This window comes from Osmerus eperlanus, chromosome 6 (assembly GCF_963692335.1).
Source record: "Osmerus eperlanus chromosome 6, fOsmEpe2.1, whole genome shotgun sequence".
Classification (NCBI taxonomy): domain Eukaryota; kingdom Metazoa; phylum Chordata; class Actinopteri; order Osmeriformes; family Osmeridae; genus Osmerus; species Osmerus eperlanus.
The window spans coordinates 4961514-4974108 of NC_085023.1; the positions used below are offsets into that span (position 1 = coordinate 4961514).

General features: G+C 47.2%; 2 protein-coding genes across 5 annotated transcripts; one reads left to right on the forward strand and one right to left on the reverse strand.

Moving 5' to 3' along the window:
• Nucleotides 1–72: 72 nt before the first annotated feature.
• On the reverse strand, nucleotides 73–5082 carry st3gal7 (ST3 beta-galactoside alpha-2,3-sialyltransferase 7). Of its 2 annotated transcripts, none has more exons than XM_062463107.1 (8): nucleotides 4842–5082; nucleotides 4327–4596; nucleotides 3108–3231; nucleotides 2528–2877; nucleotides 2092–2278; nucleotides 1738–1878; nucleotides 1022–1171; nucleotides 73–812 (listed from the first exon to the last, which is right to left on the reverse strand). In XM_062463107.1, the coding sequence occupies exons 2-8, from the start codon at nucleotides 4473–4475 to the stop codon at nucleotides 726–728; spliced, it is 1188 nt and encodes a 395-aa protein (XP_062319091.1). In that variant the 5' UTR covers nucleotides 4476–4596; nucleotides 4842–5082; the 3' UTR covers nucleotides 73–725. The 2 variants fall into 2 exon arrangements, with proteins under 2 accessions (XP_062319091.1, XP_062319092.1); XM_062463108.1 differs by having other exon boundaries at nucleotides 4816–5082.
• Nucleotides 5083–6172: 1090 nt separating this feature from the next.
• Nucleotides 6173–12420, forward strand: ankrd2 (ankyrin repeat domain 2 (stretch responsive muscle)). Of its 3 annotated transcripts, none has more exons than XM_062463109.1 (9): nucleotides 6177–6578; nucleotides 7861–7971; nucleotides 8851–8997; nucleotides 9100–9222; nucleotides 10043–10141; nucleotides 10560–10658; nucleotides 10982–11080; nucleotides 11755–11853; nucleotides 12083–12420. In XM_062463109.1, the coding sequence occupies exons 1-9, from the start codon at nucleotides 6507–6509 to the stop codon at nucleotides 12185–12187; spliced, it is 954 nt and encodes a 317-aa protein (XP_062319093.1). In that variant the 5' UTR covers nucleotides 6177–6506; the 3' UTR covers nucleotides 12188–12420. The 3 variants fall into 3 exon arrangements, with proteins under 3 accessions (XP_062319095.1, XP_062319093.1, XP_062319094.1); XM_062463110.1 differs by having other exon boundaries at nucleotides 6179–6578; nucleotides 9100–9207; XM_062463111.1 differs by lacking the exon at nucleotides 7861–7971 and having other exon boundaries at nucleotides 6173–6578.
• Nucleotides 12421–12595: the final 175 nt, after the last annotated feature.

Consider the following 12595-nt stretch of genomic DNA (forward strand, 5'->3'; position numbering starts at 1 on the left):
GATAATGTTCTGTAATTGCTAAAGATTATGATTCAGCAAAACACCACACTCCAAGGCAAAGATTGGAGTGTGGTGTTCATGTAAAATCTTCAGTGATGGTCAAATCTGTTTATATATCTTTAAAAAGAACACAACTATAACAAAAATACAAAGTCAACCCTTTCTAAGCTTGTTCAGTTCAAACAAGTGGGAAGTGGACATGGGCACACTGGTGTGTGACCACGATGTTCCAAGTCAGCATCCACGTTCACCCTTGAGGACATCAGCTCTTCGACGATCTCTCGTATTCTGGAATATGACGCATTGAACAGCCCCCTTCAGTGAATGCTCTGGTGAAGACCCAAGGTGCTGCGCCCATGTTAGTGTTATTTCAGGCCAGGTGGTGAGATGAACATCTGCTCGCAGTGTTTCTGCCAAGAGAGGCCTGACGTAGCAAAGTTTGTTGCAGGGAGCTCATTTGACCGTATTGAAGTGAAACGTGTTCCCTCGTGCCGCCTCTACTGTGCTGGGAAATGTCAAACTGAGTGTTTCCCACCAGGAGAGAGCCTGAAGGGAGAGAGAGTTTGAGAAGAACGAGAGAGAGACAGGAGAAGAGAGGAGGAGCTCCAGTGTAGCGTAGACCCCCCGTGTTGGCATGTTGAACCCGAGGAGGGGCGTCCAGGCTGACGTCCCCGCAGGCGGGCGCGAGTGGAGGGGAAGGGGGGGGTCGCATCGCTGCGCCCGCTTCACAGCGCCCCCGTGAGGTCGCTAACCGCCCCTGCGGCCACCAGCTCCCTCAGGAAGAGCTTCTCAGCGCTGACGTCGTGGACCACCTGGAAGTAACACAGCCACACATCCGTTCAGAACGGCTTCGAGCTGGTTAACGTCGTCATCACAGTGTCCGTCTTACGGAGAGTGCTGTTGGTTTAGTTCGAATGTGGCCATCCGCAAGTGTGTATTGTGTATTTTATGGTATAGGTGTGTGCATTTGCTAGTGTGCGCATTTGCATGTGCGCGTGCAGATGTGTGTGTGTGTGGCGACCTGGGCCTTGATGGCCTCCATGCGTAGCGACTCGTAGTAGTGCAGTCTGGCTCCAGGCTGCTGCAGGTCGTAGCCGAAGCCGGCCAGGCTGACCTGGTCACACAGCTGCAGGGCCATCACCACCGCACAGGCCCCCAGCGTGGGCACCATCTGGAGGGGGGCCGGGGGGAGGGGGGTCACAGAGACAGCATGAGTGAGGGAGAGAGTGTGGTGGTGAAGAGAGAGAAAGAGTGAGTGATAAGATGGAGGACAGTGAGAGGGGTAAGGAGACTTATCCCTTTTCAGATTGTATATACATGTATATGTGTATACATACTGTATATATACATATAATGTCTATGACATCAGTATTCATTCACATGAAGCTCTACTGTATGACATCAGCACTTATACTTTATGTAGTTTTCACAACTGAACGTCTGTATTCATATGAGCATGAATGTTCATGACATAGAGTATTCAAATTCTCTGACCATCTATGACTCAAGTATTCATATGTAACTGAACATTTATGACATAAGTATTCAAATTCCACGAAGGTCTATGACATCTTCAGTATTCATATTCTATGAACATTTATGACATAATAAGGATTCAAATTTCATAAACGTCTTTGACATCTTCAGTATTCATGCACATGAACGTGTATGACTTCATCCGAATTCATATTCGATGAGCGCTTATGACATCATGAGTGTTGTCATTTTCTGGCTGACCGTTCTCTGCTGCTGGGTGTAGCTCTGGAGCGCCAGCCCCGTCCTGAGCAGGATCTCCGGGTTGAGGATCTGGAAGTTCTCTGGGCCCAGAGGAATGTCCTCCACCACCTCTCTCCAGAACCACAACTTGGACCAGAAGCTCTGTAGACCCAGACACAGGAAGCAGACCCAGAACCATGTCATGCTGGGCCTCAGAACAGCTTCATTTGGGTGGCACTTTTTGAAATTTAGGTTTCAAGATTTGGGCATTTCAGTGTAGCTCCATTTAGTCAAAACGTCACTGTTGCTATAGATGAAAAGGGACACAACTTATTCTTGCTGTGCCAGTTGGTGTTAAAACACCACCATACCCACCAGAGGCTGTTTGGTGAGGATGGAGGTGAGCCAGTCTAGATCCAGGCTTTTGAAGACCACCAGGACCACCAGGGGGGTGTGCAGGTACTCTCTGGGGGAATGAGGGGCTCCCTCTGGATACATGAGGCGGATGGTGGTCCTGGAGCCTGCGTCCCGCTCAAACCCAGACACCGGTGCGTTGTTCATCCTTGAGAGGGGAGCAAGCAGGAATTGGCACCAGAGATTTCTCTAATGATATGGAAACTTCTAGATGTGTGGGCAAAGTAGATTTTTCACATTTATATCTATACACGTCTTTTTGTCATAATTGTTGTTATACATGTAACATATCTGTAGATAAAAGGACACACACTATCTAAGATCATTGAACTGCATCTTACACACTATCAACTGCTACGTCCTAACTAACTTCAAAGCAGCTATAGTGTAGCGTCACCTGATGATGACGTCATACTGGTCGATGTGAGATCCAAGATGGCTGCCGTGGAGCACCCCACCGCTGCCCACCACCACACAGCGCCTGCAGCCCCCCGCACCCCTCCTTCCTGCCAGGTGCGCGGGCAGGCCCGGCTTAGGGATGGTGGCCAGGGCCAGGACCAGGGGCTCCTCGCTGCCCTGCAGCCCCAGCGGAGGGGCATGCTCCCAGGGCACGGGCCTGTGGGCCTGATGGAGGAAGACAGGGATGTCCTGGAGGCCCGGGGAGCAGGCCAGGGAGCGCAGGCGGCTCACACACCAGTCTGACTGGCAGGCTCCAGAGAGCAAGGAGGCCGAGCGGTTCAGCAAGGCCTGGAGAGTGATGGGAGGGGGATTGGCGGAGGAGGTGGGTGAAGTGGAGGTGGGTACAAGGTGGGAGTGGGAATGAGGGAGGGAGGGAGGATGTGGGAGTGCGGGAGGGAGAAAGTATAAACAAGCTGAGAGAGAGAATTACAAATACATTTTGCTTTTAGCAGATACCCTCCAAAATAAATTATAATAGGTGAAAACAGATGTGATAAATGTGTGTGTGTGTTCAGTACCAGATCTTTTTGTGTCAGGCTGTCCTCTGTTGAGGACAGCTTGTTGGAGGGTATAAGTTCAGGGATGAGGACAGCAGAGTAACATCCCACCAGCAACACCAGACTCAGGGCTAGGTTGTTAGTCCTGGGGGAAACACGGACATTAACACACACTTAAACACACACCCACGTGCACCCCCAAAAAACTCAAATTGCGCACATATGCAAGCACACCGACACTAAGGACCCTACACACCCCGTAGATATCCACCCCACACACACACACCTCACCCTTCTTTATTCCACACACAGATAAGCCACACATACACAGACAACCCACACACACATTCCACACACACACACAGACAAACAATATACACACACGACACACAAACACAATCCAGACACACAGTCAATACACACCCACAGGTACCCCACTCACACCCTTCACACACACAGACAACCCACCAAAGGCGAAATAGTCAATCACACATTGGGAGGGACAGCTGTGGGACTTTCTGTGTTGGTGCATACACAAAAGAAAATTATCAAAAGAAAAGAAAAGTCAGAGTCTGACTTTTCTTTTCAAGGCATTTTATTCCATCTGATCGTCAAACCAATGTATACTGCTAGCCTGTATAGGTAGCTGTCGGCTAGCTTGTCAAAAGTCCCATTCATACAAGCTGTATAGTATTGCAATCAAAATTTGCACTAATTCTACAATTCGAAATTTGCACTAATTCTACAATTCGAAATTTGCACTAATTCTACAATTCGAAATTTGCACTAATTCTACAATTCGAAATTCTCGTGAATTTCCCTTAAATATGTGCCAAATGTCTGTCTGATTTCGCGCTCCTAACTCACTTATTGTTGGTGCACAAGAGTACAAAGGTATAGGGAAATCATGACATGGATTTCAGGATAAATAGATTTTGTTAATGTATAGTGTAAGGCAAGTCGAATGGATTTGGGAAATGGACCGGCCGGGATTTGATATTTTCGGAGCTGGAAAGAAAGACGCACTAGCAGTCACATCGATATTGCCCGCATAATCATACAGTATGATCAAATATTCGGGGGGACGTGTCCCCCTGTCCCCCCATAGAATTACGCCTATACAACCCCCCCCCCCCACACACACACACACACACCACGCACACACACCACACACAAACACCCCTACATACACCCACCACACACACACATACACACCCTAACAGACAACACGCACACACACCTGCTGAGGAGGAGCTCCCTGGTGTCAGGTTTCCTGGAGTGGTGGTGATGGTGGTGGTTGCTGGGGGAGATCTGGACCGCCTCCACCTCCGCTAGCAGAGGGCACCTGTCCTCTGGATCCACCACACTCAGGCGGTTCAGGGTCACCATGGCAACCAGCCCCCAACCCCTGCGGCGCCTCCAGTGGTCGCAGTTCCTGCCGTTCCTGCGTTCCTTCCTGTTTGCCCTTGGTGTTCTCCCTCAGGCAGGGTAACTGACCCTGGTCTCGTGTCTGGACAGATTCATACACAACAAACTGTAGCCGCGACCAGAAAAAACTTCAGTTACGTATATCATCTCTGAGAATCCGAAAGCTCTGACAGAGGATATGCTAGTTTTAGAGACTTTCACCGTAAATGTGTCAAGTCAGACACACCTTAGCATACGACAATAATAAACATCAAACTCTGCTTATTATTACCTATATAAACAACATGAAGTTCAAACACACCCAGATCTGATGTAAAGAGCTGGTACCTGGAGTGGTGCAGCCAAGTGAGGGTTGTCAAATGATGTTGGATCTGTGTTCCTTACACAGCGAGGAGAGGGAGAGAGAGAGAACACAGAGCCTTCGCTTCCCCGTTCGAACAAAATGGCCATCCGGCTTCTCTGTCATCACGTGAGAGAGCTGTGTCTGCCACTGTAGCTCCAGTTAAAAGACCTCCGGTCAGTTTTACGTGTTGAGAGGAAGTTTCCTTCTCTGGTAGAAAGGCAGGGTTCCCTGGTCCAAGGTCTGTTTTATTAACTCTCTCTCTCGCACACACAAACACACACACATACACACACAAGCACACACACACGGAAAGAAGTGAACTCTGTCTTCTCCCTTGCCGTTGCACCTGTTAATCAGTTACTTATTCGTTCACAGGACACCCTCATAAAGGGAGGTGTGTGTTTTTAGATTGGGTTTATCTGAGAACTAAACCACTGATCAAAAGTTTGTTGACAAAAAAGGTTTATTTTTAAATGATGACACCTATTTAGTGTAAGAGTGGTAATGTATCATATTCTTTCACAGTGTTCTCAAGGTGTGTTGACAACCCCTTCAGGGTGTGTTGTGATAACACTCTGTTTAGCAACATGTCTACAATATATTTAACCAGAAAGACTTATGTTTCAGTTCCTCTCCCCCAGAATTTATATCAGTTGAGACTCACCCAGCTGGATCACAGGGCTGGTTTATAGGACCGACGGAGCATGCTTAGGTGTGTGTTTTAATGTGTGAGTGTTTATGTCTGTGTGTGTATATGTGTGTGATCTTTCCTTCTAAACCTCCGATCAGCGCTGTCATAAACTAATCCTTTCCTCTCACTTGTCTCACTGCAAAACACACATTTCGAATTAACAGTAACATTTTGAACAACCATTATTTCAGTTTTTGCTCAACAGATACACTAATGTGTGTCAAAGTGTATTCCCAGAGGAAGGTCTTATGATCTGGTCTGTGATTGGTTGTAGTTGGCAGTTGTATGAACCAGGAAGGTATTTACAAGGTATCACTTGACACCAATGAAATACTTATAAATAACGTAATCCTTCCAAACAGGGTGTTTATGGGGCCTAAACGCTTGTAAAAAAGGCTGGACTGACACTGGGGTCACTATGTAAACTTGCAGACTGCGGAACGAATGCACCTCTCGTGACCTGAGAGAGGTCCTTCTGAATGTGTGTGTGTGTGTGTACATGCTGTGGTAGAGGTACTGAGACGTGTCACTGTAGCAACCAGTTAAGGCTGCTACGTACACACGTGGGCATGCACACGCACACACACACAGAACACACACACCTGTCTGCAGGGGTTACACAGTGTTACTCCATGAGCCCAGCATTCCAACCAGGAGTATAAGGACAGGAGACCACATCAACAAAGCTTATTATTCCATAGCAGAGCTGCTCTAAGGTCACACACATTCACACAGAACACCAACTGGATTAGGGAACACAACCGACACGCACACGCATCGCAAACACACCACAGATAAACATACTCCTTTCAACAGACCGACACTTCATCAGAGCTGCCCACCCAGCTGCACCGAGGCAGACTGGACTGTGTTCGGAGCAACCAAAGTAGCGCGATTGACTGAAGCGTTTGTTACGGAACCTTCCTCCCTTCAGCCATCGAGCGTGTGAGCTGCAGCGATGGAGGGAGAGCTGCCCTGGCCCCTCAACGTGGTCAACCAGAGGATCGAACTGGAGAACGTGACAACCGAGGTGAGAAACTGGAACTCTTGTTTTGAGTTGAGCTTCATGGACAAGTGAGTGTCTGCTATAACTCAGCTGACCACAGGATAAAATACTGCCTTGATAGACTTTAATGTCAATTTAATGTTAGAAATCTCTGTTATGTGGCAAATATATTTAAACCACTCTTTCGTTATTTTGGTATCTGTAACTGTAATTTGCGGCTCTATGACAAAATCTTTTTTACTACAGAGAATAAAATAAAAATTATTATCTAAATTATTTAAATACATTTATTCTGTCATATTTTTTAAGACAGAAAGAGTGTGCATAAAAGATTGACTGACTCATACATCAGATATGGGTTCAACCTGGGGAAAGAAGTCAGTTTGTCACCATGACAACCAACATGACTTCCTTGCCCTTTCAAAAACGGTGGATCCCTACTGATATCATCCATAGTCATACTCCTCACCACAGGCACACACAAGCACGCACACACACACACGCATGCACGCAGGCACACGCACACACACGCACGCACACACTCACGCACAAACCCAGGTACAATCAGCTGTGGTTCTGAATGACCTGACAGTACAGAACTCCATATACACTCACCCTACTTCTGAAATAGCCACAGCTTGTTAACTGTGTTTACCATGCTGATCTTATGTATCAGTCTGGTACACATCCAACTCCTATACAACGTTACAGTGGATCTTGCCTTAGTAAAGATTCAAATCAAAATGTAAACACTTAGTTTTACTTTCTCCATTTTTCTCTATTTTGATTCAACTTAATCTAAGAGTTTTCATTCAAAGTTGGCCTTCTGGTGTTAGTTAGCTCAATAAACTTCATGTTATTGTCCTTGAGCCACATCCAAATGTATGACAATTATATTTAATAGAGAGTTGTACTTGATGATATTTAATAAGATCCTAACAGATGGTGTCATATTGTCACTCTAGAAAGGTAGTCTATGTTCACCACAAACATCATTCCCAGCTGACATGTCTGACATTCACAGATTTAGATTCAAATTAACTCTGGCGTTCTTTCACTGCAGCTATTTACAGGTCTGTGTGTTTCAATCGTAGCAGCTAATCTCACATTAAACACAATTTCAAACACAGACACCAATACTTCTTTGTTCTAGTTATTTTTAAATCCTTAGCTCCCAGGGTTATCCTATATAAAGTAAATTACTGATTAGTTTCAACATTCAGTATTGAAAGTTTTTGTTTCTGGTTGTTTGGTTGTTCATATGCTTAGTTGTTCACTCGGGTTAGACTGTTGACTTATTTGTTAGCATCGCAGAGCCCGTGCCTTGAGACTGGGTCATATTACGGGAGATTCATCCAACGAGGACGAGGGAGAGAAGAATGGTGAACCCACCAATCAGACAGTTGCTGACATTCAGGTATCATTCTTGTAAACAACAAAGGGGAATCTCAAGAATGTGCTTGTTAGCTGAATGTTTGGAAGGATTGTATCTGTGGTATATGTTATCCTTCACTGCACTGGTAACAGTTGCTGTGATCCATCTCTTTTAAAAGACCAGTCACAAGGAGCACACTCTGAGCCACTGCATGCATACAGCACTTTATTGAGAACATTCTCCTTAACAATGACTGTCGCATCAAGAGGGCACCGCGTTGCGAATGTCACTGGCTGTTATCACTGGCATTACCACACACAACACCCCAGAGTCTCCCCAGGCATGCCAGGCTCTACAAGCACATGGCTCTTTCTCTCCTGACCCCCCCCCCTCTTATTGTGCTGTCTATTTCTCCACATCTCCTGACCCATCCTCTCCTGCCCTCCCCCTCACCCCTTCTGCCCTCTCTCAAGCCTTCCCCTTCTCTTGCCCTCCCCCCCCCCCTCTCTTAACCCTCCTACCCCTTCCCCCCCTCTCTTCGTCACACTCACTGAACCCTCCTTCCCATCTCACATCTCGCCCCCCCCCCCCAACATTTAGTCATTTAGCAGACGCTCTTATCCAGAGCGACTTATACCAGCCCTGGGAAGATAAACACACCAAACTGCAGGAGATAACCAACATAACCAACACGCTGCCCTGCCTGGGAGGGGTGTGAAGGACCCCACCTAGACACGAATCACACGGCCCTCGACATCTCCCTGACATGACATTCTTCTGGGGTCCCCTAGGCAACGGCTCATTACTGGATGAGCCAATGCCCAATTAAGACATACAACATGTCACGAAGGTCTTCTCTGTTCTAGTGAGCCTGTCATTTCACCAACGAGGATAATGTTGTTGTTGGTGGTTGTCTATCAGGTGGAGGCTCGAGTGAGGAAGACCTCCTCTGATCTTCGCAGGGAGATTGTGGATCTGGGAGGCGCTGAAAACTTTGCAGAGCTCCGTCAGAAGAAGAAGACCAGGAAGAAGGGGTTCTCAGCCAGGGTGCCCATAGAAATGCCCGTGGTAAGTTCATAACTGATTCATGTAACTTCTATCCGTTTAACTTGTCAAATTGATATTTGTGGTTGCAAATATGAGTGTGCGTGTGTGTGCATCTGTGTTTAGCTGGATGTGGTGAATAAAGATGAATTCATGAACGCAGCCATCCAGGGCAAACTGAACGTCGTGGTGAAGTATTTGTCGGATGGTGGAGATCCGAACACGTGTGACGAGGTACACATACACAAGGTCAGACCTCCACGTGTGACGAGGTACACATACACAAGGTCAGACCTCCACGTGTGACGAGGTACACATACACAAGGTCAGACCTCCACGTGTGACGAGGTACACATACACAAGGTCAGACCTCCACGTGTGACGAGGTACACATACACAAGGTCAGACCTCCACGTGTGACGAGGTACACATACACAAGGTCAGACCTCCATGTGTGATGAGGTACACATACACAAGGTCAGACTTCCACGTGTGACGAGGTACACATACACAAGGTCAGACCTCCACGTGTGACGAGGTACACATACACAAGGTCAGACTTCCACGTGTGACGAGGTACACATACACAAGGTCAGACCTCCACGTGTGACGAGGTACACATACACAAGGTCAGACCTCCACGTGTGACGAGGTACACATACACAAGGTCAGACCTCCACGTGTGACAAGGTACACATACACAAGGTCAGACCTCCACGTGTGACGAGGTACACATACACAAGGTCAGACCTCCATGTGTGATGAGGTACACATACACAAGGTCAGACTTCCACGTGTGACGAGGTACACATACACAAGGTCAGACCTCCACGTGTGACGAGGTACACATACACAAGGTCAGACCTCCACGTGTGACGAGGTACACATACACAAGGTCAGACCTCCACGTGTGACGAGGTACACATACACAAGGTCAGACCTCCTCCAGCAACATGAGGAATGTTCAGCAACACAAGCACAAACCTGAGGATACTTTAGAATGAGATGTTGAACTGTTATTGACATGTATGACTGAGGGTTTGTGACACGCGTGTTGAACTGTGGCCAGCTGCGGAGGACTGCTCTGCACCGAGCATCCATGGAGGGCCACATCATGGTGATCCAGAAGCTTTTGGAGAACGGAGCAGACATCACACTGAAGGACCGGGTAAGAGAACTCAGAGGGGTTCAGGATAGAACTTTTTACAGCTTAACAGTTTAACAGTTGTCAATAGATTTTATATATCTAGGATTACTGTTTATAGTATCATGTATCTATAAATACTCAATTAACTATTAACAAAAAATCATTAGTAGGTCCTCCTTGGTGTTCAGCTGAATAAACCAAATAGCAGTATTGATGTTTGAGCATGTTCTTATAATGACACAAATATAGTATAACTGATAAGGTTACCTTATACATATACAAAATATGTATAACGTATAGATGTTTTTGTATCATATACAGTTCTCATCGTGTTCTACTTGACCAGTTCTCTACCTGTATGTTCTTCCTAACCGGATCTCCATGTGTTCTACCTGAACAGTTGTGTGTGTTCTGTGACCAGCACTCTGTGTGTCTCCAGCTGGACTCCAGAGCAGTCCACTGGGCAAGCAGAGGAGGGAGACTGGGCGTGCTCAAAGTCCTCCACAGTCATGGAGCAGATCTCAATGTCAGGGATAAGGTGAGGAACCATGTGTAGGTGTGTGTCTGTGGGGGATGGTGCACAGGAAGGTGAGGGGTTAGTGTATGTGTGTGTGTGCTGCAGCGGTACACTTCTACCTGTCAACTGTCCTGTCAGATGTTGTGTGTGTATTCATGTATAGCAAATGTTTGTGTGTGTGTGAGTGAGTGAATTTTTGTATGAGGGGCTGTTCATGTAGCATGTGTAAGCATGCCATTCACGTACATACATTTGTGTGTGTGTGAATGTATGTGTGTGCGTGTGTGTGTGAGAGAGAGTGTGTGTGTGCGTGCGTGTGTGTGTTTGAATGTGTGTGTGTGCAGGCCATGAGCTCGCCCCTGCATGTGGCCACCAGGACCGGCCATGCTGATGTGGTGGATTTCTTGATCTCCAACGGCGCCAAGATCAACGCCAAGGACAGGGTAGGACAGGACGCCGCCTGCGTATGGCCCTGAGCTGTACAGGTGCTCCACAAACATTCAGCTCACCAATCACAACAGCAGTACCCGTGCTCTATAAACCCTCAGCTAACTATAACCAGATCGTCAATACGGTAAGTGTTCCAAAACTAGTCAACTCATTATAAACGATATAGCAGAATAGGTCCTCTATTAATGCTCAGCACTGGGTAGCGCTTAGTCATTGAGGATTTGACTGCAGAGCCACAGGTCACCGGTTCAGATCCTGCCCATGTAACATCTGCTGGCCTCCCTCCTCTGCTTTCCCAGTGGACTGCTCTGGAGTCCAGCTGGAGACACACAGAGTGCTGGTCACAGAACACACACAACTGTTCAGGTAGAACACATGCTTTCTAAACACTGTGAGTGTGAGAGGCCTACCTACAGGGGTTTTCTCCCTGAAGGACAGCAGCTACAACAGTTGGTAATGTTGGGTCATGGAGTCACACCTCTGAGCACGTGTCATCGCTTTTCAAGCCCTGTGAGAAAAGAAACAAGCTTTTTTCCCAGTACACAAGTCAAGTCCAGTTGAATGTTTTGCCCTTGCGCCCTGACCCTGTCTGATTAAACTGGATGAACACAAGCCATCTTTCCACATGCTGTACTGAAAGCTGCTCTGCTTTGGTTCTGCTTTCCAGGAGGGAGACACAGCCCTGCACGATGCTGTGCGTCTCAACAGGTACAAGATCGTCCACCTGCTCATAGTGGCGGGAGCGGACACCAAGATCCAAAACTATGTGAGTCCCACACAGTCTCTCCTGCCCCCAGACCAGAGAGACGATCCTAACCACAACACCATCCCCAAACGTAGATCTATGGTTTGATTGAAACGGTGCTTACTATCTCGACACACACAAACAAAAACACTAACGTTTTGCTTACTTTGTTAGCTAAATCAGCTGCTTTGGGATTCCATGGTTTGAGGGAGGCTGTGTGTGTGTGTTGATGTGATGGTTGTGTGTCCAGGCTGGCCTCATTGCTGTGGAGCAGGTGAAACAGTGGCAGTTTGACACCAAGGAAACCCTGGAGAAGTTGGAGCAGCTTAGACTGGTGGGCCTGATACCCTCCTAACCACACACACACACACACACACACCCTGGTCCTGGAAGAAGAGAGGGAAGTGTGTCTGTGTGTGGGCATGTGTGTGTACGTGTAACTCAGATCCACCATGACCTTACTGTTCCCATAGAAACGAAACACAACGTGTACCTCATAACCTCCTATCCCACTGTTTTTGTGATGCGCTGTATCTATCCCAGTGGCATGTTTTCAGCCCCACACAAACATATATCTACACGCCCAGACTACAGCTAGACCAATAAAGAGCTATAGGATCCTGACTCTGTCCTCTCTCCCCTATTCTACGCAGTGGGTAGTTCTCTCTCGTTTAGCCTCTCTCTTTCTCTCTCCATTTAACTATTCAATATTCTCTCTCTCTCTCTCTCTCTCTCTCTCTCTCTCTCTCTCTCTCTCTCTCTC

Coding starts and splice junctions, on each gene's coding strand:
- ankrd2 (XM_062463109.1), top strand. CDS start 6,507: ATGGAGGGAGAGCTGCCCTGGCCCCTCAACGTGGTCAACCAGAGGATC. Junction 9,223..10,042: donor ACGAGGTACACATACACAAG/GTCAGACCTCCA, acceptor AACTGTGGCCAG/CTGCGGAGGACTGCTCTGCA. Junction 10,659..10,981: donor ATCTCAATGTCAGGGATAAG/GTGAGGAACCAT, acceptor GTGTGTGTGCAG/GCCATGAGCTCGCCCCTGCA.
- st3gal7 (XM_062463107.1), bottom strand. CDS start 4,475: ATGGTGACCCTGAACCGCCTGAGTGTGGTGGATCCAGAGGACAGGTGC. Junction 3,232..4,326: donor AGGGAGCTCCTCCTCAGCAG/GTGTGTGTGCGT, acceptor TGTTTCCCCCAG/GACTAACAACCTAGCCCTGA. Junction 2,878..3,107: donor GCCTGACACAAAAAGATCTG/GTACTGAACACA, acceptor ATCACTCTCCAG/GCCTTGCTGAACCGCTCGGC.